General features: G+C 45.2%; 2 protein-coding genes and 1 long non-coding RNA gene across 11 annotated transcripts; 2 read left to right on the forward strand and 1 right to left on the reverse strand.

The window, feature by feature from the left end:
* Positions 1–653: 653 nt before the first annotated feature.
* On the forward strand, positions 654–18,612 carry trim71 (tripartite motif containing 71, E3 ubiquitin protein ligase). The gene is made up of 8 exons (XM_085901049.1): positions 654–915; positions 1,314–2,310; positions 7,439–7,606; positions 9,890–10,024; positions 12,472–12,714; positions 12,776–13,273; positions 13,340–13,480; positions 13,666–18,612. The coding sequence occupies exons 2-8, from the start codon at positions 1,579–1,581 to the stop codon at positions 14,236–14,238; spliced, it is 2,490 nt and encodes an 829-aa protein (XP_085757175.1). The 5' UTR covers positions 654–915; positions 1,314–1,578; the 3' UTR covers positions 14,239–18,612.
* A 371-nt stretch (positions 18,613–18,983) lies between these two features.
* Positions 18,984–23,871, forward strand: LOC147040976 (uncharacterized). Of its 2 annotated transcripts, none has more exons than XR_015063016.1 (6): positions 18,984–19,324; positions 20,367–20,444; positions 22,239–22,345; positions 22,457–22,528; positions 22,628–22,978; positions 23,224–23,871. It is a non-coding gene; the product is annotated as an uncharacterized LOC147040976 (long non-coding RNA). The 2 variants fall into 2 exon arrangements; XR_015063015.1 differs by having other exon boundaries at positions 23,349–23,871.
* Positions 21,515–23,765, reverse strand: LOC147040977 (uncharacterized). 8 transcript variants are annotated; one of them, XM_085901547.1, is made up of 15 exons: positions 23,697–23,765; positions 23,540–23,639; positions 23,406–23,452; positions 23,191–23,231; positions 23,070–23,117; positions 22,914–22,966; positions 22,796–22,836; positions 22,665–22,721; positions 22,569–22,633; positions 22,420–22,492; positions 22,246–22,330; positions 22,117–22,174; positions 21,860–22,052; positions 21,713–21,777; positions 21,515–21,630 (listed from the first exon to the last, which is right to left on the reverse strand). In XM_085901547.1, exons 5-13 carry the CDS (start codon positions 23,072–23,074, stop codon positions 21,959–21,961), a joined length of 531 nt encoding a protein of 176 aa, XP_085757673.1. In that variant the 5' UTR covers positions 23,075–23,117; positions 23,191–23,231; positions 23,406–23,452; positions 23,540–23,639; positions 23,697–23,765; the 3' UTR covers positions 21,515–21,630; positions 21,713–21,777; positions 21,860–21,958. The 8 variants fall into 8 exon arrangements, with proteins under 8 accessions (XP_085757673.1, XP_085757669.1, XP_085757674.1 ...); XM_085901543.1 differs by lacking the exon at positions 23,406–23,452 and adding an exon at positions 23,316–23,356 and having other exon boundaries at positions 22,420–22,497; positions 22,569–22,721; XM_085901548.1 differs by lacking the exon at positions 22,665–22,721.
* Positions 23,872–24,387: the final 516 nt, after the last annotated feature.

The raw sequence follows: 24,387 nt of genomic DNA on the forward strand, positions 1-24,387 counted from the left end.
ATTTGCAAAAATAAAAATACTCGCAACAAAATACAATTTTAGCAAGTGTTAATAGCAAGGCAATAATTTGCTTTACGTTTAAGAGGCAGTAGGCCTTTATTATTTTCACCCCAATTAATGGTGATTATGATTATTTTTCTATTAGGTTTACAAAATATCGATCTAGTTTTGGGGGGGTATTATTTTGATGGAAAACGAAGTAGAGAAATTAGCATGGTTCATACCTTTTTTTAATGATTGATTTATGTGTTTTACGACGCCGTTTGATGTCAAGATTTGCGACGTTCATGTACAATGTTGTAAAAAGCATTCCTTCTTAAAACTAATAGCTTAATGGGCCGACACAGCAATATTAATACCAATCATTTTGCTCGATGCGCTGTCAGTATACGGCTCCTTCCTGGGGGATTGTAAATCAAATGCCCGTCGTTTAAATCCGATGGCGTTTAATTGAAGTTTAACAGCGCAGTTACAACATCAAAACAAATCGATCTTTTGTCAAGAATGTACACTTTGATTTTTTTTTTCTTTCCCCAACGAACGTTAACGACGGATGCGCACGCACGCAGACTCGGGTACGAGCGCCTGGTCTTCCTCCGCCCCCCCCCCCTTCATCCGCTCCTCCTCTTCCTCCCAGTCCCTGCAGCGGAAGTGAGTCCATTTTTACTCCTCAGTCGAACTGGAGCTGCCCTTGGAGCTACATCTTGGGCAACACGCGCCCGTGGGAGCTCGTACCTTCAGCCGGTGTTGATGATTCTTTCCCGGAGAAAATAAATAGAAAGGTGGACGACCAAGTGGAGGCTTGGACCATTGATTTGATGTGTTCCTTCCCCCTCCCCTTTGCCCCATGCTGTTTGAGAGGAGAAGCCTGCGTGAAATTCCTCCACGCCAAAAACGAGCCCACCTAACTAGGAGGTAGAGCATTTTTTTTCCGATTGTTTATTTATTTGACTACGAGGGTTAGCTATAAGTACGTTTGTTTTTAGCGTTCTCGCCACGCAATGTGGTTGTCGCTTTGCTGAATTGTCGAACACCTTTGGGTTCGAGGTTCGGACTCCTCACTGAATTCCCACCGATGGTGACCCATTGAGGGCGAGAACGTAAGAACTAAACTGAAGAAATCTGCTGTTTTTTTTTCTACACGAGCGCCTAGCTCCGTGGTCATGTTGCCTAACCGGTGGGGGAGGAGAAACCGTGCCCCTTCCACATAGACGCCGATCCAGTCACTCCAGATTTTTTTTTTTCGCCTCAATTTAACATCACCTGCCTCCTGTACAAAATCAATAACGTTGTTCGATGTTGTCACGTTTCAGGGATTGATTGATTGACACCGCCTTACTGCCACCTGATAGTTGAGTTAAAGGACCACCTCGTTGATTATTTGCATCACATCAGAGTTATGTAATAGAGACCTATCCGTACGCAGATGACCACCCCTCTCCCCGATGAAGTGACTTTAATGCCTCATGAATCTACCTCAAGCAACAGCGTTCTCCCGACTCGTCACATCGGTTCGACGTGTGCCCAAATGTCTACCTCAGCTGTAAACTGAGCCTTGTTTTTGAGGTGACGCCACAGATGGCTTCATTTCCAGACTCGGACCTGCAGACGTGCCCACTCTGCAAAGAGCTGTGTGGCTCCTCAGCCCCCATTTCCTCCAGCTCGTCAACCTCCTCTTCCTCCTCCCACACCTCTTCCTCCTCCAGCCAGACCAGCAGGAGACTTCACGTCCTGCCCTGCCTCCACGCCTTCTGCAGGCAGTGCCTGGAGGGCCAGCGCAGTCCAGGAGACCCGCTGAAATTACGTTGCCCCACTTGCGACCAGAAGGTGTCCATCTCCGAGGCCGGCGTGGACTCGCTGCCTTCCACCAACTTCCTCTTCAGCAACCTGTTGGATGTGGTTGTGAGCACCGAGGAGCAGATCCAGAACAAGAATGGCCACCACCACCCCAATCGAGGAGGCTTGAGCTCCTCCGGCTTCCATCCCACCCACGGAGGCCTTCTGCACCCACCCCATCTCATGGCAGAACCTCAGTGTAGCTCCTGTGACGAGGAGAACCTGGCCACGTCCCACTGCCTCGATTGCCAAGAGTATCTGTGCGACAACTGCGTCCGTGCTCATCAACGGGTGAGGCTCACCAAGGACCACTTCATCGAGCGCCTCGGGGAAAATCTCCACGTGGCCCGAGTCAACAGCAACCCGGGCCAGCCGGCCATGTCGGTGTCCCTCGCTCAGTCCTTGCAGAACAACTTTGCGCTGCTGTCCCTTTTCCAGGACCGGATGAGCTTCTGTCAACACCATGACAATGAGGTAACCATCAACACCACCCACTCGCGTCATATTAGAACCATGAACAATGAAATGGAAACAAAATCCATCGGAGGGGGGAAGGCACTGTGATGTCATTTTCAGTCACAAGTGGCAAAATGGCCGCCCCTGACATGGATAAAAACGAGTGAATTTTGTCGCTTAATTCTTATTTCACAAATGATTGATCAGAATACCGTGTTCAGACTAGTGGGGATTCCCCCGGCATACCTGATGATCTCTTACGGCTCGGTGGTCGGGGATGGCTGTAGTAATGCAATATGGCAGAGAACGATACCCGGGACCATATGGCAAGAAGTTCAAAGGAAGCCGAGTGACTCATTCCTTATAGTCAGAATGGCTGCATTTCCGCACGCATGCATAAATGCATGCTGTCTCTGCCTAATGTGTACCACATCAGGCATTCGGAGTAGAAAATACACCCCCCCCCCCCCCCCACCCCCTATAAGCAACAACCCATGCTCAAGTTATGTGATCAGGATAAAAGTTGGTTGCAATGGAAACCATCTTGGTTGAGCCATATGGGCCGAATGAATAACGTATTATGGGAGAGGGGGGTCTTTTTCTGTAAGCTCTAGTTCCTGAGGAGAGAGGAAATGTCTTCCTTAATGCAGTTTGTGTCCTGCAGATAGGAGGCAGCCATTTTGTTTTGTCAATATACTCGGGCAAATATATTTTTAATATAATCCCAACTAAAACAATCAAATTTCAAGTACGAATGTGGGCAAGGTTCTTCATTGGTTCTAAATTTGGATGATTTCCAAAATTAGATCAATTTACAGGAAATTGTCCATCCCTTCACAAGCTTAGTCAACACAACACTGATACATCCTTTAACTGACTTTCTTGACAATAGCACGGACTCACCCACGCTGAGTTTTATTGTCATCGGTGAAGTCAATTAGCATAATGTGCCGTGTTCAATGCATTGCGGAGCCCATTTGAGATTCGCAGTGACCCTCCCCCTGCGTTGCCAGTAAATAGGTTTGACTCGGTATTCCAGTAAGAGCTTCTTTTCCCAGTAAGGCCGCCCTCACCCACTGTGGTCCCTGGGGGAGGGAATGACACAAGAGAAGGTCAGGCTTTCTCTACCTGCGACTCAAGTCGCGAGGGCTCAATATGAAACTGAAGGCTTAACTAAGTCAGTCCTGTCCGAGGCATCGACTGCACAAGCGACTTTCTTGCTTGTCTGTGGAAATTGAAATGGAAAATGGGATTACACCAAAGGAGCACCCCGGGCTTGCTGCGACGTCGCCCGCCGACACCCAAATCCACGCGCCGCTCGGTCGGAGGAGCAACTAATGAGATGTTAATCCGCCGTCAGTCTTTGCCATAGATTAAACGGTCGTCACGATGACAAAGGGCCTGGCCCGCTCTTTAGAATCGCCTCCCACAAACTCACTAATAGTCCGATTGAGTAGCCGCGACTGTATTCCATTGAGTCAAGTTGAATGAATCACTTAGATGCTTTGAGGAAACTTGAGAAACCCGCACATGCTTTTGATTCAAGCCAAACGGAAGGCTTTGTAGTTTCCATTTTGTCTGCTCTATATAGCTACCGTCTTTTCTCTTGTAAGACAATGGATGTTCTGGAGGTAGGCCCAGCCCCCTTTTTAGTCAGCTGTCGCTATTTGGTTTCATCACTCCTGGAAGTGGCCGGCCGGCGGTGGCTTTTCCGACACCTTCTGCCATCTGCACGAAGTTATCCCCTGAATAGGACTCGAGTGCGAGCGCACAAATAGTTAGCAGAGTCGGATTATGAAGTTCTGACTTCCAGGCTTGTAAGGCGCAACATGTGGCCCGTAATTAGACGGCGTTGCCTTGTTTCCTGTGTGACGTGTGTGTCCTGGCTTTTGATGTCCAACTTTGGCCCTTATAAATGTATCGGACCAAAAGGCCTTGACGCCGAGGCGTTTCCCCACGTGCCTTACCGGGTCGAAAAAGCTCATATGTATCTGCAACGCGCACGTGTTCATAACAAAGTCACAACACGCCTCTCCGCATTCGCCGAGCCGCCATCCTCTCTCCCACGCCCCTCCTGGGCATTTCCCCTCCCTCTCTACTGTACATACTGTACGCTCAGTCACTCGCTCGCTAAGGAGGCCAGCTGACGACAGTTTGTTTTCCTTCCGTGTTCCAAGGCCCGTCCAATCGGGCGGCCGGATCAGAGCCACCGCCCCCCCCACGGCGCCACACTCCTATCTGGTAGAGTTTCAAAACATCGAGAGGCGGGGTCCCAACGTTGTGTTGATGGCAGGCGGCCAACGCGAGATTGCCACGAAAGAGCGGTGATAGGAAGGAGGGAGAAGAAAGGGGGGAGAACTGAGTGGTGCCCAGCTCGTTTTAATTTTATGGTTTACGTCTGAGTCATAGGTTTTCCCACTCGGAGTTTTACCATGCATCGAAATTAAAAGCCGTAACATTTTTGAAATTAAATGACCCCACTAAAGCGTAATTCATAATTAGTACTGAATATATTACTGGAATACAAATTTTGTTTTTATTGTGTTGTTACGAAACAAATAGAAAAACAAACGAGCAAATTCAAAATCAGCACAAAAAATATTTCTTATTAAGTTGACTTGGCGTTTAGGATTAAAACATTTTGTGTCTAATTTTTGTGCTTGAATATAATTCTTATTTTCTCAAAAGCCAGACTTGTCTGAAGGTGCGGTTTATAACAGGAACTTCTTAATTGTACTTGTCTTGAGCTGTCAAATGCATTATCGCCTTTAGGAATGTCACTTTGTGATCCGTCAGTGTGCGTGCACCACACCTCCAATTTTCTTGTCCTCCGCCTGTTAACGCAACGCAACGGAAAAAGCCCCAGGCGCTGCCATGTAGAAATAATAAATTCCTGCTGTTTAATTTTATTTAAATTAAACGGCGTATGAAATTATCCAGAGTTGCTTTTTTTTTTTTTTTTAAGCCAGAATGTGAATTTTTAGTTTTAGGTAAAATGTTTATTAAATAAAAACACTATTTTAAATGCATTTTTAGGTATTCTCATAGACACACACACACAGGAAAATTATTTTTATCATTTGTTGAACAGCAACAATTATCCTTTTTCTAATAAATATTTTACAACTCCAACATAATAATTCCACCGCGTGTGGATAAAAAATGACGTGGAAACAATTGTGGAAATAACCTTTTACGCATGGTAAATTGTCTCGCTGTCAGCGTCGCTCAAAGGTTTTTTTTTTCTTCTTTGTAAGTGCGCTCCTTGCAGAGCCGGCCCGGTTATTTTCTGGCAGTGCAGTGTGACATTACTAGGCCGACATCCCCTCCCCCTCGCTCTGCTCTGAGAGATTTTACTGGTTGCTTGAGTTCGTGCCCTCTTCCCTAGTTCCCAGTGCCTGCAGGGAGGGAGGGTGGGCGTCTCCATGATTCACTACCAGACATCACATGGGGAACAAAAAATGTATACAAAATTTGAAATGGCTCTGGATTCTTTAGCCCTACACCAGGATACCACAAAATACCATCTGTTAAAGCAGAAATAATTTAAAATACAGGGAAAAAAAAATTGGTTGTAATGATACTAACCCAATAGCGCCTTAAATTTGACTCACTATCACAAAAAAAAAAAATTGGGCTTATACAAAGGCAGAATAAAAGAAATAGCAACACATGATTGAACTGTCGCTCACCCTTTTCTAAAGGTTTATGAGTAACAACGCTTGACACCATGGGCGTGTCTTATTGTAAATTGGTAACGTGAGAGATTAATGGGCAAAGCGGGAGAGAGCGTAACATCCGGTACACTAATGAAATCCTATAACTTACGACCCGCCAGCCCCCCCCCCCTCGTATGGCCGAGGCCTGGTGCCGAGAGTGAAATAGCGCACGGTGGTGGTCGCCCCCGACCCCCAACCATCCCACAGCTGGAAAACACAGCAGGGGAAAAAGCAAATAAATTCTAATACACACTCCCTACGATTTGTGTCCCATTTTCTATTGAGGTGCGGATTTATCCAGAAAATAAACACCATTGTAAACTAAAGTGGGAAATTGAATGAATGAATGAATGAATGTTTGGAAAGCAGCGGGTAAGGACAAAGACTCTCGTGCGCGACGACTCGTGGGAATAGTGTGTCAATAATATTGAGCGCACTTTCAAGAGGTCCTGTGTGTTATGTAATTTGAAATCTTGCAATTATGAATGACTTCTTCATCTCTTGTTTATCCCCCCCCCCCCTTCCTCCTGTTTTGATGATAAAGCAATTTCATCCAGATCTTCTAAATGTGGTTGACGCACCAAAATTGAGCGCGGCCAATCCACAATCGTCCGGCCTCTTTTTTTTTTTTTTTTTTTTTCCCTCTCCGCGCCTCACGCATTCCTCTCTTTTGTATGCCACGTCCCCTTGGAATTTCGGAGATGTCAATAGAGTAGGAGGAGGAGAAGCGTGGAAATGTGAGAGGAGTGATGGAGCTGGGCTCCAGCAAAAACAAAAAAAAAGAAGGAGGAGGAAGTCAGATGAAAGTGGCTGCATGTGCTGCACAAGCGCGCATCTCATTAGATTATGCCGCCCCCCTGGGGAGAATGGCGGTTATTGATGGATTGATCGCATCCCCATCCACTCTATGCCCGGGCGCCATTGAAGCTCATAGATCTTGCATCTCTTTGGGATATGATGGTCAGCGCATACTTAATTAGCCTCACGATCAATCGGCGCTCAGTGGCAACATTTGAAGCGCAGCTTTGGCGGATGAGGTTAAACGACTTTCTCTCGAGGGATGTGGACACTTTTTTTTTTTTTTTGTCAGTCGTGACTTGCACCGCTTTGGCTTCTATGATACAATAGAAAAACAATTTGATCGTCCTACATGTGAAGAATGGGTTATTGATCAAGTTTTCATCGCCTTTAGTCCATCTGTTGTGTTTTACAGCAGGACTTTTTATGAGTCTCGCTGGTCACTCATGCATATGGATCACTTTTGTCATTCACTCTTTTCTCATTGATTAGTTTTTTGTTTTTTTTTAAGGGGGTGCACTCAAGCAGATGTGTTTGTGTGCATGAATGAGATGTGTTTACAAGCTGTTATTTATTACTTCCGGCAAAAGGAAGTTTTATCTTTTTGCATTTCTTTTCTTTTCTTCCAGGTTTTCCTGTTCTTTTGCGAAAGCTGCTCCGTGCCCATCTGCAGAGAGTGCAGCATGAGCCGCCACGTGGGCCACACTTTTGTTTACCTCCAAGAGGCCGTGCAGGACTGCAGGTCCGTCACCATCCAGCTGCTGGCTGATGCACAAAAGGGACGACAGGCCGTGCAGGTGAGATGGAAGCCCGCACGATGTTCTTGCACCATATTGGAAATAATGCAAAATGCATTTTTTTTTTTTATGACCAAAATTAGCAGCAAAATACGCTTAATTGAAACTCACTACAGTGATAGGCGTGGAGAGTTTGATATCGTCACGGTTTTCTGGCGCAATGTCATCAATACTTGTCCGACTGCTTTCAACGCAGCAGAGCAGGAGAAGTGAGTATCGGGTGTCAGACTAAACATGGGCGTTGTAGAATACCTGTTAGACGCAGACGTAAGTGGCGCACAAGGCGGAAAATGGCCGGGTCGACCCGTTGCTCTGTTTACACACAGCAGCGACGTGGAAAAGGTGGCTTTTATAGCGAGTGTAAAAAGGGGCTTTCATGGCAAGACGTTTTATTTAGAAATGGAACCTTGCGTGGTAAGAAATAAATAGACAAAGGATCAAGTGACAACATTTTTGGAGCCTCTGCTAGCTAAGTGACGGAAAGCACAGTCATGACCAGTCCCTGGAATTTTTATTTTCCACCCGAGTTGGAGGTGTCCAGCTGGTCCTGAAAGGGGGCTGGTCACACGGGGTGAGGTCCAGCGGGGGTAGGGATGAAGGTCAAAGGGGGGGGGGGGGTAGATGAAGTATTTAAAGGATTTGAGAGAAAGGAAAGATCCCGTCCTCAGTCAAAGAAGTGGAACACTTTGGCTGCCTCTTGTTCACATGCCCCCTTGTCCCCCCCCCCCCCCCATTTATTTAGGCTCACAGGCACTTAGTGCCTCTCATTTAGCTAATTATGGAATGGAGGAGTCCATATTATGCAGAAAATTGTTCAATTTCATCTCTTATTGAATTATTATTTTTTGGGGGAGGGCGGTTTTGGGGGGTTGTCCACCTCACTACTTCATAGACATGGAGACATTTTATGAAAACGTCTTTTTTTTTAATTAAACGTAGCATGCAAAAAGCAATCGATAAAAAGTGTCAACATTCCGACAGATAAGTGCTCTTTAAGTCAACTCCCTTATCAGTCAGTCCTCTTAGAGCACACACTTATGACCTTGGTAGGACACGGTGGAAACACGAAATGCTATCTGAGGTCATGTTACATGCGAGCACATACTATTTCCCGACCAGAAGTCGTGCCCCGCCTCTCCCTATCTCAATGACCTACATCTGCTTGACTCGCTCATGCATGCGCGGCGCCGAGTTCACCGGGGTCTTCTCCAAATTCCGAAACCTCAGCGCAACGCGGCTCGTCTCTCCGGCAACTGCCGACGCGCTCGCCACGCGGAGCAGACTTTGAAACTGAAACCGGGTCCCGCAGAGCTCATGTTTGACCAGTGGGTGTTTTAAAAGACATCTCTGGGTCTCGAGCTAGCAGCTGAGCTTCAAGAGAAGCCGGCCGACCATCTGGCGGTACGTTGTTGTGCGGCTACTTAGTGTTTGCTTGTCCATTTTGTCTGAGGTCACCGCAGGAGTAAATGCTGACGCCAGATAATATGTAAACACACACACACACACACACACACTCTCTGCTCCACCGTGAGGTAGGAAATTTCCACCTACTCCACCCCCATGATCTTCCCTGACCTCTGACCCTGGTCTTGTGACTCTCCCGGTTGGCCCGATCCCTCTGCCGTCTGATTGGTTACTTTGACCCTCTTTGTGCGGCAAGCTGTGCTCTGCTGGGAATACGTGGAAAGAGCCCATAAAGATTGCAATCACCTGAAAGTAGACAGGAAAATAACAAAATTATATTCTTTTAAGGTCGGGGATAAAAATTGATTTGTAACTTTTTTTTTTCTTTTAAATGTGATATGTCTGATCACTTCCCGCTTAACTGGCAAATAGGACCACAGGATATGTAGTGGCTCCGTTTATGTTGCCCCGTGGAGGAGGCTAATTTAGTTGTCGCTTTAGGCCCAGCAAAGAAGAGGAAAAAAAAAGACCCAGCTGCCGGTCTTTGTTCTGGCAGGGCTTGCGGTGGGGAGGGGAGTGTGGTATGCGTCTTAAGACAGGGGTTGCAGATCATGACCTGTAAGGTTTAGTTGACCTTTGAGCCCTGCGGCCAATATCACAAAGGCGGCCTTATCCTACCTCCCCCTTTGTCTCTGTGCGGTCTGCCTCACCCGCTGACCGCCCACAAAACGCCCAAAAAGAACGGGCGGGTCAATATTGGCCCAAAATTTTGCATTAAGTTGAAACCAATATGCAAAGTTTTATAAGCAGGTCCGTGTCCTCCTTTTTCAAAGTTAGCTCACATCACATGTTTTTATTTATTTATTTTTTATTCTCCAGCTGAGCATGGAGAAGGTCCAGGCCATGGCGGAGCAGGTGGAGATCAAGGCTAAGGTGGTGCAGACTGAAGTGAAGGCCCTGGTCCTCAGGCACAAGAAAGCGCTGGAGGAGCGAGAGTGTGAACTACTGTGGAAGGTAAACCTTTGCCCTAATAAATCAAATTTTTCTTGAATCGCTCCACAAAAGGAGTGTTTCCCCCCAAAAAATTCCCTTGCAAAACTGGTTTGTCACCATGTTGCAACATTTTGCTTTGTACATTTTGTGTAGCCTTAAGTAAAGAAAATGTTATCTCCTCAGTTTGCTTTCTTTCGACTTTTGATTAGCGAGTTTTTAAAGTGCCACCTTTAATTTAGCTCAATGTGCTTTTCCCGTCTTTTACAATTAGCCTGGTCTGCTCGGTGAACAAGATAGGTCGCAATGGGAATTCTTTCTTTTTTTATACCAGCGCACTTGTGGACATAGACACGATATTTTAAAAATGACCCGGGTCTCACCTGCTCCCAGCGTCGTCCCCCCCCCCCCCCACAGCTGTGATGCGTTTGTGGGTCAGTCCCTCTTCAATCTTTTCCAGACAACCAAGCACTCAACTCGCAGCCTGCCTGACAAACAACCTTTCATTTCATTCCTTCTCACCAATAGTGGATCAATAGACTGACCGAGTACACATGTTGAGATGAATCCTCGATTTCTTTAGCCTCTTGTAACCGGTTGTGTTTATGAGGGGCAGTTGTCAGAATGATTTGTGATGGCCCTGGCCTGCACTTTGTCTGTCTGCTTACTAAACTTTTAAGGAATGCCAGCGAGAGCGGCCCGAATACCAGTCGAGCCTGATGAAAGTTGTAAAATAGGTGGGGGGAGGTGTGGACGGGTGTTGTACGACTCCATGTCAAGATCATGTGTGGTTTATGGTCTTGGCTAGCCTTCGGAATATTCCATTCATAATCCTTTTTACTGTTGTAAAACGCCACACTGCTATTAAATGCCATCCAGGCATTTATTGTTTGATTCGATTTCTCGTCCTATAAATCCATCCCAAATTTGATGGAGATGTCAAATGGGCCTGAAAATATGAATAATGTTCTCAGCGGACCGGCCATATTCCCGTGCAGAGCCATGGCGGTCGTCCACGGCAGATCTGGTGGAGATTTGAATCCCAGCACGAGCACGTGGATGTATTTATGGTTTTCAATGTGGCTGTAAATGTCACTTTAATTCAATTGAATCCTTTAGCCATGAAGAAGATGTCAGGTTGCGCTTTGCCGCGGTAAATTCTCGGCTTTCCTACAAGGACTTGCGTACGTTGAGGAATGCCGTAGAGCTTAGCGTGCGGCTGAAACCCGAGAAGTCTGCCGGAGAACTTCGCTGATCTGTTCAAGATGAGAGCCTCTGCTTTCTATTATTGAATGTCTGTTCTGAAAAAGACCAAAAGGTGATGTTTGATGTCAGACTCTAAATCAGAACAAGCGCACCACGCAAATTAAGCCCCTCCCCCCCTGTTTTTTTTTTTTTTTTTTTTACAATCAATTTAGAGACTGATTAGTAAAGATGGTTAATGAGGTAACACTGATTTTTGCCTGCGTCATCAGCATGATGAGCGGAAGTTTCCTGCCAGCAGGGGAGATGATGGCCGGCGTTGTCTGGGAAACAAATCCAGTCCCTCTGCATTGTGTTTCCTCACTGGCGGGACCTGTTAGGCTCATCACCGATGTGACCGCCGATGCATTTTGCGTGGGAGTGTAGGCGGGGAGTTGCGGCGGCATGCTAGATTGCTTCCCACCCAAAACAACAACAAAAAAAAGAATGATCAAGGTCCTTCACTTATCTCTACATCTTCCCGGCGTGTCGACGTGGACGCTCCACTTCCAGGGTATCAATCAGAAAGGCCAACAAGAGGCTTTGTCTTCACGGACTATAAAGTGTAAATCTACTCTCACATGTGCAAATTGCACTTCTGCTCGGGCTGGGATTCAACAAAGGGGCCACTTTTGGAGCCTGAGTAGGGAGGGACTGGAAAGTGTCCCTTAGCATTGAAGGCGCTCAGCCTATTGTGCTCGACTCTTTTTGTTAGGTGACGCTAAGTAAGAGGCAACTATGGTTCTCAAGTTCCACCGGCATCTCACCTTTTTCAGCGACTGAGTATTAAAACCAAAAATATCATGTCGTCCCTGTAACATTGAATTACTTTTACAGCAAGGTAGTTATGCTGTTTTTGGACATGCTCCTTTTTTGCTGCCATGCAATCTAACTGTGAGAAACTACACCAGAATTAAAAAGATTACACAGCTCCAGCTCTATTTAAAGTCGTTTACTTTTTATGGAAGTCCAAGTGACGTTTCAAAACTAATTCTGCACATTGCTGCCATCATGTGGACAGATTGACACATTGGAACATTTATTTTCTCTCACTTTATATAGTGTGCCAAAGCACAAATTTTACATAAGAAAAAATTCACAGCGCAGCATAGGACCAGAAATGTTGGCTTTGGTAGATAAACAAAAGTATATTATTATTTGTGAAATAATAATTGATCAATTCTTTGTCAACGTCAACAAATCAGTTTTTCCTTTTCACCCCCTCGCAGTTGGAGAAGATCCGGCAGCTAAAGGCCAAGTCGCTATACCTGCAGGTGGAGAAACTACACCAGAGTCTGACCAAGTTGGACAGCACCATCGCCGCCGTCAGTCAGGTGCTGGACGAGGGCCGCCACATTGACGTGCTGCTGGCGCGCGAGCGAATGCTCACCCAAATCCATGAGCTCAAAGCACTGAGGGGCCTGATGCAGCCGCAGGAGGACGACCGGTTCATGTTCACTCCTCCAGACCAGGTGGGATCTCCTCAAATCCTTGAAGTGGTGTGCAAATGCTTACTTCCATTTGTTCTCGCAGGCTCTTTACATCGCCATCCAATCCATGGGCCTGATCAGCAGCGGCGCCTTTGCCCCAGTCACCAAAGCGCACGGCGACGGTCTCAACGGAGCGCTCCGCGGCAAGCACGCCGCATTTACTGTGATCGGCTACGACCACGACGGCGAGCCGCGTCTCTCCGGCGGCGACATGGTGACGGCGATAGTCATGTCGGTGGCAGACGCTAACCTCTCCGCCGCCGAAGTGACCGACCACCAGAACGGCTCGTACACAGTTAGCTACATGGCCAAATGCGAGGGGGAGCACCTCGTCTCCGTCTTGGTGTGCAACCAGCACATTCAGGGAAGCCCCTTCAAGGTGTTTGTGAAATCGGGCCGCAGCTACGGCTCGCTGGGTTCCCAAGTGTCGTCGTTCGGAGGCGAAGGCGAGGGGGACGGTCAACTGTGTCGTCCTTGGGGCATCAGCGTGGACAAGGAGGGATACGTGGTTGTGGCGGACCGCAGCAACAACCGTATACAGGTAGGAGGAAACTTATTCGCTTAAATAAATTCAAAATAAACATTCCACTTGATTTTCTATTTCCAGATCTTCAAGCCCTGTGGCGCATTCCACCACAAATTTGGCTCTCTGGGTTCTCGACCCGGTCAGTTCGATCGTCCGGCCGGGGTCGCCTGCGACAGCCAGAGGCGAATCATTGTGGCCGACAAGGACAATCACCGTGTGCAGGTACGCGATTGGGCTCAGAACAAACCTTCCACACATTGAGTAACCTAAATATTCGCGGTCGCAAGTTCAGAAGCAGCTGCTGAAAATATCTTGACTCCTTTCGCACTTGTCAAAACAAAGCTCCTCAGCTGTTCACTCCTCCCCACGCAGAGGTCGTGCCCTGACCCATTTACTTTGCTTGACAGGTGTTTACTTTTGAGGGCCAGTTCCTGCTGAAGTTTGGGGAAAAGGGGACCAAGAACGGGCAGTTTAACTATCCCTGGGACGTGGCTGTCAACTCCGAGGGTAAGATCTTGGTTTCCGACACCAGGAACCACCGCGTGCAGCTATTTTCCCCCGACGGCTCGTTTCTCAACAAATACGGTTTCGAGGGGGCTCTGTGGAAACACTTTGACTCGCCCAGAGGCGTGGCCTTCAACCACGAGGATCACCTAGTAGTGACCGACTTCAACAACCACCGGCTGCTGGTTATCCGGCCCGACTGCCAATCCGCCCGCTTCCTGGGCTCCGAGGGCATCGGTAACGGTCAGTTCCTGCGGCCCCAAGGTGTGGCCGTGGACCAGGAGAACCGAATCATCGTGGCCGACTCCCGAAACCACCGCGTGCAAGTGTTTGAGCCCAATGGAAATTTCTTATGCAAATTTGGAACCCAGGGGAGCGGCTTTGGACAAATGGATCGTCCCTCCGGGGTCGCCGTGACTCCGGACGGAGTCATCGTCGTGGTCGACTTCGGGAATAATCGTATCCTCAAGTTCTAGAAAGACAACATTCGCTCCCTCAATTTGGCCCTTTGCTGTTTTTTTTTGTTTTGTTTTTCCTCAACAAAGGCGAGCGAGCGAATGAATCTAAAAAAAACTGACACATTAGGAATAAGAAATCTCAGAGGATTGAGAGCACGTTGACGAGAAGGGAAATCGAACCTCGATAACTTTTTTTTTCCCCCCCATTTCGTACCATCAATCTGATATGTTCTGGTTTATATTTGAACGGGGACCTCTACAAACGGATAATCAGTAGCCAAAAAAAAAAAAAAAAAAGAGCCATTTGTCCCTTCTTCATAGTCAACTGCTCGATTCTTTTCTGTCAACTCTTCTCGAGTATCCTTCTCAGGGAATTTCTCACTTTTCTTGAAACCTCGTACCCTCTGCTCCACACCTACCTCATTTAGCTCTTTATGAATGTATTCATAGTCGCTGAGCAGAGGTTTATTGGTCCGTGAAGTTTTACAAAGAAAAGCCTACCTCTATACTTTTTATTTAAGAGAGACAAAAATAAGGAGGAAGAAAAAGAGACTCTTCAGTCGATTTATTTGCACAGGAGTAATGGAATTCGTGCTGTGCATCTTTTTAAATATGTGTTGAGTGAACCTCCTGAATGTTGTTGCTGAGACAATGCTCAGATCGCTGTAGGGGCTGCATAATTCGTTCGAAGGCATTGCTCATAAACAATTAGGGTACAGTACGGTAGTGTCTTCTTCATATTTTTGGTTTTTTTGCTAATACATTGACCCCCCCTCATCGCTATGCTTGAGTTTGCATTGGCATAATGGCCCAATTAGAATTTGGGAAGGAAATGCCACAATATGATGAGATGGTTAAAAAAAAAAAAAGAGCTCAGGTAATAGTTTGGCTGATTGGAAATAATCAGCTCTTATTTAGTTTCACTACAGCACATCGGGCCTGTGGTGACATTAGAAAAAGATTTATTCTTTGCCCGAGACCCCAAAACATAACGTCTCGTTGGACGGCGTGACCGACCGAGATTAATATGCAAGAACCTCTTGCTTGCCTCCAAAAAAAGGGAGGACCCACAAACGAACGTGGGGGTGCTACTTTTTCAAAGAGCAGGATCTATTAGGGATCCCAAAGTAGAGATTTAATCATGGCTAAATGACACCTTTTTTTCCCTCCCGAGGCAGTGTTTAACAAAAAGCCTCAGAAGTAGATAGTCCAGAGGACGAAAATAAGAACATCAAATAGACTTAAGACTTGACAACACAGTGAACCCTAAGCATTCGCAGGGCGGGGGGAGAATTGAAAATGTACGACTAATCGATCCTCCCTCCGAAGGGGTTTAATTGCCTATAGATGTCACGAGAGCGTGGCAAAGCACTACTTTTGTCTCGACGAAGCTGAAACTCGCTTCAACATCGCTTGCGGCATACACGGTATTCCTCGGCACCTTGTGAATGCCGGCCCGCGGATGTGCGGCGCTTCACTGTACAATCCTTTGGATGGAAGCTGCGGCCCAAAGCCGCCCTCTTCCGATCCATCGAAAGGGCACCGCCGCCAAAGCTCGCCCCAATTTATCAACGCCCAGGTCTTCAGGCGTCTTTAGAACTTTGCGCTAGTAGACCAATCCTCTAAAGATGTATCGACCAACTATTAGATTCAACCAAAGTAGAATATCTGCACAACTCAAGAAAAACTGGCTTTTAAAAGATGTAAAAATAAAAAAAAGTCACCATCTTCAATAATCATGTTTTGCCGGGAAACCTTACCGGCATAATTCGTGGAGTTGACTAGCACTGCCCGCTGACATCACACGAGTCCTGTTTGAATCCAGTCGAATAGAAAACCAAAGAGAACCCTCCCTCATAATCCGACGTAGAACAACTCATAGCGCCCCCCCCCCCCCCCCCCCCCAAGCAAATCCGTGGCGAGGCGTCGACGCTGACGTCAATCTGTGCCCCACTTGATCGCACTCGACAATTCATGTTCCGTTATCAAATTTGGAAAGATTCCCCGACGGGCCTTCTTCTTTGAGGAGAGGTTCTGTCCGCACATGATCCCAATTCAACGTCAGTGTTTGCTTACCTGGTGGACCTCGACACCTCAAGTCGCTTTGTAGCGATTCTTCACGTTCATATACCTCAGACTTGTGTCGTTTCCATTTGAATACCTCATTTTTATTTTTTTGTGTGCGTATTTTCATGTTAGCATACCTCATCAGATGTGTACGCATCACGATATACCTCATTCTTGGACTGCATGTCCCGTAGCTGTAGGACCAAAGATTGTGGCACTGTTGTGGTCGTCCGTTTTCATCTCGCAACCCCGAGCAGTTTTTTCGCTTGGTTGTCTTTGCTGTACGATTAATTGCCTTTTTTTTTTTTTTTTTTGAAAGCCCAAAAAAAAAAAAAAAAAAATCAACCAAAGCAAATATTTTCGTGGATTAGCATCGTGCCAAAGTGATCTCCAAGAGTTCTGTGCCAAGAACCAGGCTGATGACAAAAGGTCACTGGACCACAATATCAGAGATTTAAATGTTGAGTGAGTTTCTGATGGGGTGCACTTAGGAGGGCTGGGCCCTGATTTTTCTTTGACCTCACGATGATGAACTCGCACATTTCTGCTTTTTTTTTTTTGTTACCGCGCAAGGGGGTGGGGGAAATGACGGGAGCGTTCAAAATAAATAAATTAATAACCATCACTCGTCGCACAAAAATTCCACAAAGGATTACCTCAAACTTCAGCACAACTTTCCGATATTTATGCACGCGGCAGGACTTGTCTTGACTGTGGCGCCAGCAATTACGAGCGTTTCGTAATGAGCACACGGAAGAACATCGACAGTCAGCTTGTTTCTTTTGCGTTGTCAGTATTACTGTGTTCATCCGCGTCTGCATCCTTTTTTTTCAGAAAAACTTAAGATTGCAGAGTTCTATCTTAAAGATCCTAAGGTATCCACTCTTTAAGAGGAAAAATATATTTTAAATCTTATTTACTTTTTTTTGTTTTGTTGCATGCTTTAAAAAAAAATCCTTATCATACTGAAGTTTTTTTTTTGGGGGGGATAAATGTTGGTAAAAAAAAAAATGGCAGGTTGATGACTTTTTGGGAGATGGATAATACCAGAAAAGATGTGCTAGAATAGGGTTGACCTTTGCATAGCACAACATGTTCAGTCAGCCATGCCTCAATTGGTAACCAACCAACAGAAAACATCTTGAGGCTTCTTTTGCGTGCCTCCCAGCTCAGGCGCTTTACTTGCGGGAAGTTTCCTTCCCACTCTGCATTTATTAAGTCACCCACAGCACACAAGGGTCAGCCTTTTCGAAGCTTTGTCACGGTCACACGACCACCATTTTGGCTCATCCAGCACACTTTTGGCAATCCAGGAAGTGCTAATGGCTGCCAATCATGTGACAGTCTCTCTCGTGGGTCCCACCACCCGTCTCATTTCTGGCCTCTTGTGACTTTTAAGAGAGGAAAAAAAAAAAGTAAAGCTGCACCGGGTGATGTGTGCGAGGTCATAGACCTTCTTTTTAATGATTGTATAATCAAAGAAAGACAAATAAATATGGTTGGTGAAATTTTAGAAAGGAAATAAAATATATCTCAGGTAGTTCTCGGCAGCCCTGTCCTGCTGGTGTCTCATTGAAATGTGTCCCATAGGAATAAAGTAGACCCCCCCTCGGCCCCTTCTTTTCCCCTTTTCCCTGTTTGGACCTTAGTACTAGTCTGATTCTTTTGTGTGTCCATTGAAATAAAAAAAAAATAAAAATGAAATCTCAATCTGAAATATTGCTTTTGTTTAACTTCCCCCCCCCCAATTATTTTTTTTTTCTTTTACATAAAAGTACAAATACCACACACAACCTGATGTTCATTGGCCCTTTTAGAATGTATTTTGTGAAGAAAAGGGTTCAACGGCATCTGGCCGATGCACGCTCTCCACTACCCGCTGCTGGACCCGCTGCACAATTTTGTATTAGTCACCACCGTGTACCCACATCAGCAATATTTCTCGCCTCGGGTGGCGTAAACCAGCGTGAACATCTATCTTTTGGGTGTTGGTCCAGCAGCGTGGTGGCGGTGGTTGCTAGTTTATCTATTGTCAAAGCAGACCTCCTCTGAATGTAAGCCCTCACAGTCCAGGATGCAGCGCGAGTGGGTGCGGCCTGCTGAGTTTAGATGAGTGCTGCTGGTACTTCCTCGTCATTCTGTGTGTGTGTGTGTGAATGTGTGTGTTTGCCTGTCTCTTTTGAACACACACTTTGTGCTGGGTAGAAGTGCAGATGTCAGGTCTTCAGTCTAAATGAGGCAAAGGAGACTATAGAATATTTTGGGCTGCCTTACTGCTCGCGCTGCACTCTTTGGACTTTAAACCTTTCCTATGCAGTTTTTTTTTGTTTTTGTTTTTGTTTACACTTAAATAAAGTTGTATTTCTTTGACTTCAACATGTGTCATTGGTGTTCTTTCACATTCTGTTTCAGTTCTTATTACTGGAGAATCAAGACAATTTAGTAGGTATGTCTCTCATGAGTAGAAAATAAAAAATAGTCTCAAGGGGCAGTGTTGTGATAGTCACCAGCTCCCTGATTTAAAACTTTGTGGAGCTTTCATTCGCTTGAATTACAAACATCAATCTTTTTAGATATGGGTCATATATGCATTGCAGTTCTCTGCCACTACAGCTAGATGTCAGCAGTGTCACATTGTTAATGTCTCGTGTGTGCATGAAGAGGAAGTAGGATAGTGCTTGCCAGCGAGTGGAGACAATGCCGAAACTAATATGCACCTTTACGGGGGAATTAAAAAAAAAAATGCGTGCTTTCACCAGGGTGGTGATGCATATGAAGCCTAAGCCCCCGCGCTTCCCAATACCTTTCTGGTGGTGTGAAACACAACATAAAAAAAATCAAAAAATTCACAGCACTCTGGCATAAGGGTAGAACATGGTCTGGAGTTCAGGAGATCAACTGCCAGGGTCCTTCCCCTTTTCTGCAGGTGATCAAACACACCCCCTTGGTTCCATTTGAATTGAGCCTTCTCGGTAACCGTACACACGCCGGTCAGTTCTCCGTGCAGCATTCCCTGTGACTACGAGCTGTGTTTTGAGTGAGTATTGCAAACATTTTTAAGCTCTCTCTTTACATGTAAATATGCAAGAGAATCATTACAACACGAGCTCCTTGAGTTTGTTTGTTGCTCGCAAGCTATCGTAGAACAATATCAACAAAGGTGACTTGAGCACGCCCACAAGTTGCATCGGCTGTCGATCAAACGTTAATGAGAGTAAGCGTTTGACCTCCATGTTTTGCATGTTTTCCCACGTAATGGTCCTCTACCTGCAAATCTCACAGCCAACATATTCTCTTAAAGGTACTACATGCTGGTTTTTTAACTTCTTGTTTCGCTTATGTTGCATTATGCCTCTAGTGACTAGCGAGGGTTAGCAAAGTCTAATCACATGAAATGTGTTTTAAGTTATTCGACTGTTGCCAGGTGAATTAAGCGTGGGGTGATAGCAGAGCATGAAGAAATAAATATAGACTAGATAACAGATATGCAAATATAACAGACTAAATCTACTTGGCAAATAGAGTATGAAGTTAATCAAGAAGTAAATATAGACTAGATAAGAGATATGCAAATATAACAAACTAAATCTACTTGGCAAATTGATATCAATTGTTGTGCAAACTTCCAGTTTTATGCTGTAATCATACGAGCAAGCATACTAAATTGTGATTGTTGTATCCAATCAACTGCTAAAAAGGTCATGTTTATGCACAAATGTAAAATATGATGATTAAGTTGGTTAATTTGGTCGGTTGACCAGCAGTCTAGCCATTTTTGCTCTGTGGGAGTCGACGTTAATTCCGGGTGTTTCAAAAGTTGTGGTCAAAAGACGTCCTTCACATAGAAATAAGTGGGATGGGTGCAGTACAATCTTTCTCCAGCAGAGGGAGGCCAATTGAAGTTTGTATTAGGGTTGAGGTCACCAACAAACTGATTTCTCACACAAATGCATGACATTTGGAAATTCACTCATCAAAATGAACTTATACCACTTTCTTCAAACATTAGGACTTGAATCTTTACAAAACCCATGAGTGAATTCATGTTATTCACTCTTTTTTTTTTTCTTGCTTGACAGGAGAGAAGAGGTTTGGGGCGCCAAAGCTGCACCTGCATAGTGGAAGGAAGGGACGGCAACCTGCCATTGGAACGTGATGTGAGTGAGTACCAGTGCTGTGCTTGAGAAGCTGATGTGCGATGTCTCATTGTACCACAAGGTGGCTGCCTCTCATTTCTAATGGCACACAAGTGCCACCAGGCGGAAGGTGAGCACATGCAAACATTTGACATGGGGCCAAAACCTAAGTGCCAGGTACTGCACAACTTTAGCATCAAACACCTTGAGATGTGTTTTTAATGACATTGATGCAAAGCAGTTTCGTCAGAAATATGCATTTGATGAATTTGGTTTGCATCAGTGTCATTGAAAAACACCTCCAAAAGTGTGTGATAAAGTTGTCATGCAGTACCTGGCACTTAGTTTTTTGGCCCAGTGAGAGTGGTCAGGTGTTTGCATGTGCTCACCTTCCTTCCCTCTGGTGGCATTAGAAGTAAGTGACATCATACCTGAGCTCATCAAACACTTAAGCTGCTTCCATGCGAGGCCTGTCGTCAATGTCTTTGTGTTTTTATGTGCAAGTCTATTTGGTGGATGCTGCTGCAGTGGCACTTAGGTTTTCAGTCTTGAGGTGAGCGTTGGCAGTGACAGCAGACTTGTGTCCATGGCAGTGACAGAAGGCCAACGCTCACCTCAAGACTGAAAACTGCCTTTGAAAACCTAAGTGCCACTTAACCCGCCTCCTACCTCTGCCAAAATTCAGTCTGACCAATCACAGCGCGGCACACAATTTGCATAACCACGCCCACTTTTGAACAGCCAATCAAAATGCAGCATTTGCACATCTGACCAATCAGATTGCTTCAAATTTCGAGGGACACGCCCACTTTTAAACCAACCAATCGCATAACACCTTATTTGCATAGACACGCCCCCCTTTCAGCCAATCACAGCATTTTGTTCTCATTGCTCCACCCACTTTCTGAGCTTTCAACGAATCATGAAGCAGTATTGGTTTTGACCCGCCCCTTTTTTTTCTCCAAAATTTACCCCCAAAAATTTCTGGGGAAAAAAAAAATCCAGCAGGGAAAAAAAATTTTTTTTTTTTGGGGGTGTTTAGTGATTGAGAATGAAGAGTTAAGAGTTTTAGCATTATTTTTCATCAAACTTTATTGTTTTTGCAGAGTAAACATTCAATCACAAAACAATTTCAAGTTGGATGGCAGTCTGCTAGTTGACGAGTGGTGAAGTGGTAGGCCAGTCAGACGAGTGGTGAAGTGGATGCCTGAACAACAGAGATTTGTAAGAAAGATCTGTAAGTTAAAAGTTAAGTGGACATTTAGCACAGGGAAAGTCATGAACCGTACCAGTATAAACCGAAACTTATTCATGGCACCAAGTGTTACGAGCTGTATCATTAGTTTCTTGCTGCCTGTCAGAAAACAAGGGAAAAATGATTTTTAGAACAAAATTGTCACAATTGTTATGCAATGAGTGGTTTAAGAGTATATCACCTAAGTGCAAATGTGCCACACTTCTCAGGTTACCTTGGAGATGCTGCAACAAGAAAAGTAGCTGGGATACATCTTTGCTATTGCTTCCGCTGTGAGCTTTCAGCTATCCATCATGTTCAAAGTGGGCGGGTCAGCGACATGGTCACTGCTGACACTTCTTGTTGGCGTGGTACTCGCCGTTTGCGCCGCATTACTACATAAGATAAACAGTCATTGAAAGTTTTAAACATTCTGGCTGAATTAAATGTACTTCTTACCAGCAGAGGACTTTTCCTGTCAGTTTGGCTTGTGCTACAGGTTCTTTGTCACCTTTGCCTGTCAAGAAAAAGAACAGACACAAAAATTCTGTTCAAGTTGACTTTTTTTTTTTTAACTGTAGACTATACCTTTCACTTGGTCTTTTGTGCACTTCAATCTCAGACGAGTAACAGCAGGCTGAAATATTGCAAAGACTCTCCTGGACTGCCACGCCTGCACACAAACAAGGTAACAGTTAAGCTGGTGTCGAGCAAGTTTTTTTTGCACTTCTCAACACTGAAAATTGAGGCAGCCTTGGGAACCTTAGGCATGGTTTTGAAGAATTTCTTGGCTTGGCAGGTTGAGCATCCAACGGAATTTTTACTGGAAACTGGACTGCTCTAAGAGAAAAAAAAAAAAAAAAAAAAGCAGGTTAGTGTTTTTAATGCAAATTTGTGGAGAGTTAGGTCACCTGGCAGTGTTGGACAGGAAGTTGCTCATGACTCCTCGTTTCCTGATTGCCTGCACCAGCACCACCTGAAACGGATCGAGCACTTTGATTGGTCACCTGGCAGTGTTGGACAGGAAGTTGATCATGACTCCTCGTTTCCTGCACCAGCACCACCTGAAACAGATCAAGCACTTTGATTAGTCAAGTTTGTCATTGCAACAGGTACAAATGTGGGGCTTTTATTTCACCAGTCGATCCATGCTGCAAGGAGTTTGTCCTTTCGCACCACCTGGTGGACAAGACGGGAAGAAAATGCACATGCTGAAATAAATGTCTCAAACATTTGTACATGTGCATGAGTTTCACCAGTGAAGAGCGCTGGGCGGCAGTGGACTTCTCTCCAACAGCAGCTTGCTAGCCTGAAAGACACGGTCACCTTGTAATTAATCTTGTAAACTATGAGCTTTACCAGTTAGTTTGGTTTAGGAACGAGACATGTTAAGCAAGAGTAAACTTGCAAACCTCATGAAGCCAGGCTTTTAAAGGACAGCAAGTCAGCCATTTAGAAACCTGCAGACAAACAAAACAGGCAATTTAGTCAGTTTAATAATTGATGTCCTGCAATTATAAATGAGAATTTTGCCTTTTTGGAGTAAACTTGGTTCTTCTAATGCAGATGCACACCTGTGGACAGAAATGAGACTATTAGATGCAGTCCATTGAAAGAGCTTACTTGTGATGTCCTGCAATTATAAACGGGAATTTTGCCTTTTTAGAGTAAACGTGTTTCTTCTGTTGCAGATGCACACCTGTGGACAGAAATGAAACAATTAGATGCAGTCCATTGAAAGAGCTTACTTGTGATCGCTCAGAAAGTCGGACATCTCATTTGGAAGATTTCGCACCTGGAGAAAGAAATGAAAGAATTAACGCTCATGCATTAAAAGATTTCATTTATTCTGTTGAGAAATTGTGCAAACGTTTTGTCTTACCTGCGGCAGAATGGCGTTCGATGCAATTTGCGATAGAAGACGTTAACTGGCAACGCTAGCGCAAACATTTTGTCTTGAGTGTCCAAAGCCCAAGTTGACGCTAAAAAAAGATCAAAAGCAGTTAGTTGAAATTGCTACTAAAACAGTAAAGACTTACCTTGTGAAACTTTTGGACGCTGCATGCTGTGCTAAGGCGTGCGAGCTGCACGAGGTGGTGTCAGAAATGAGCGAGAGAACGATTGTCGCGTTTGTGACGTCTTTTATAGTATTTTTGTGATGACGTCACGAGCGGGAAAAAAAGTAAAAAAAAAAAAAACCAGCTGCTTAATGACGATGCGAGAGGAAAATGGCAAAGTAAATCGAGGGTGGAATACACGGGTCTCGAACCCGAGTCTCATATTTCAGGGGCAAACGCGTTAATCATTGGACCAGAGCCTGTTGAGAGGTGCAAGAGAGTTGTTTGTATTTATAGAATATTTTTAAACTCTTTGAAATTACAGTTTAAACTACACTGAAGTGTGAAATTTTAAGTCTATCCAAATTGGTCGAATGGATAAAGATTTTGCCTTAAATTCAGGAGACTCGAGTTCGAGTCTCGTCTCGGACATCCACCTGTTTACTCCGCAGATGTCGAGTGGGTCTCGAACCCGAGTTGACCGAACGCCAAACCTAGTGTTATACCACTCGACCATAGTGCCGTGAAATTTTCGGAGTTCTTTTGTAAATTTAATGCACATGCCCAAAGTGATGGACAAATACAAACAAATAGACCGTTGTTGTGTGATCTCAATTTGTCTTGAGGTTAAAGCTTTTGCCTGGAGTTCGGGAGAACCGAGTTCGAGTCTCAT

Source organism: Syngnathus leptorhynchus, chromosome 20 (genome assembly GCF_054491065.1).
Source record: "Syngnathus leptorhynchus isolate UIUO chromosome 20, UIUO_Slep, whole genome shotgun sequence".
In the NCBI taxonomy this organism is placed as follows: Eukaryota; Metazoa; Chordata; class Actinopteri; order Syngnathiformes; family Syngnathidae; genus Syngnathus; species Syngnathus leptorhynchus.

What these genes read in the sequence shown, in the direction of transcription:
- trim71 (XM_085901049.1), top strand. Translation starts at nt 1,579, where the DNA reads ATGGCTTCATTTCCAGACTCGGACCTGCAGACGTGCCCACTCTGCAAA. An exon ending in GTCAACACCATGACAATGAG is followed by an intron (nt 2,311 to 7,438) that starts GTAACCATCAAC and finishes CTTTTCTTCCAG; the next exon opens with GTTTTCCTGTTCTTTTGCGA. An exon ending in TGTTCACTCCTCCAGACCAG is followed by an intron (nt 12,715 to 12,775) that starts GTGGGATCTCCT and finishes TTGTTCTCGCAG; the next exon opens with GCTCTTTACATCGCCATCCA.
- LOC147040977 (XM_085901546.1), bottom strand. An exon ending in CTTGCAGCATGGATCGACTG is followed by an intron (nt 22,722 to 22,795) that starts GTGAAATAAAAG and finishes GATCTGTTTCAG; the next exon opens with GTGGTGCTGGTGCAGGAAAC. An exon ending in CACAAAAGACCAAGTGAAAG is followed by an intron (nt 22,175 to 22,245) that starts GTATAGTCTACA and finishes TTTTCTTGACAG; the next exon opens with GCAAAGGTGACAAAGAACCT.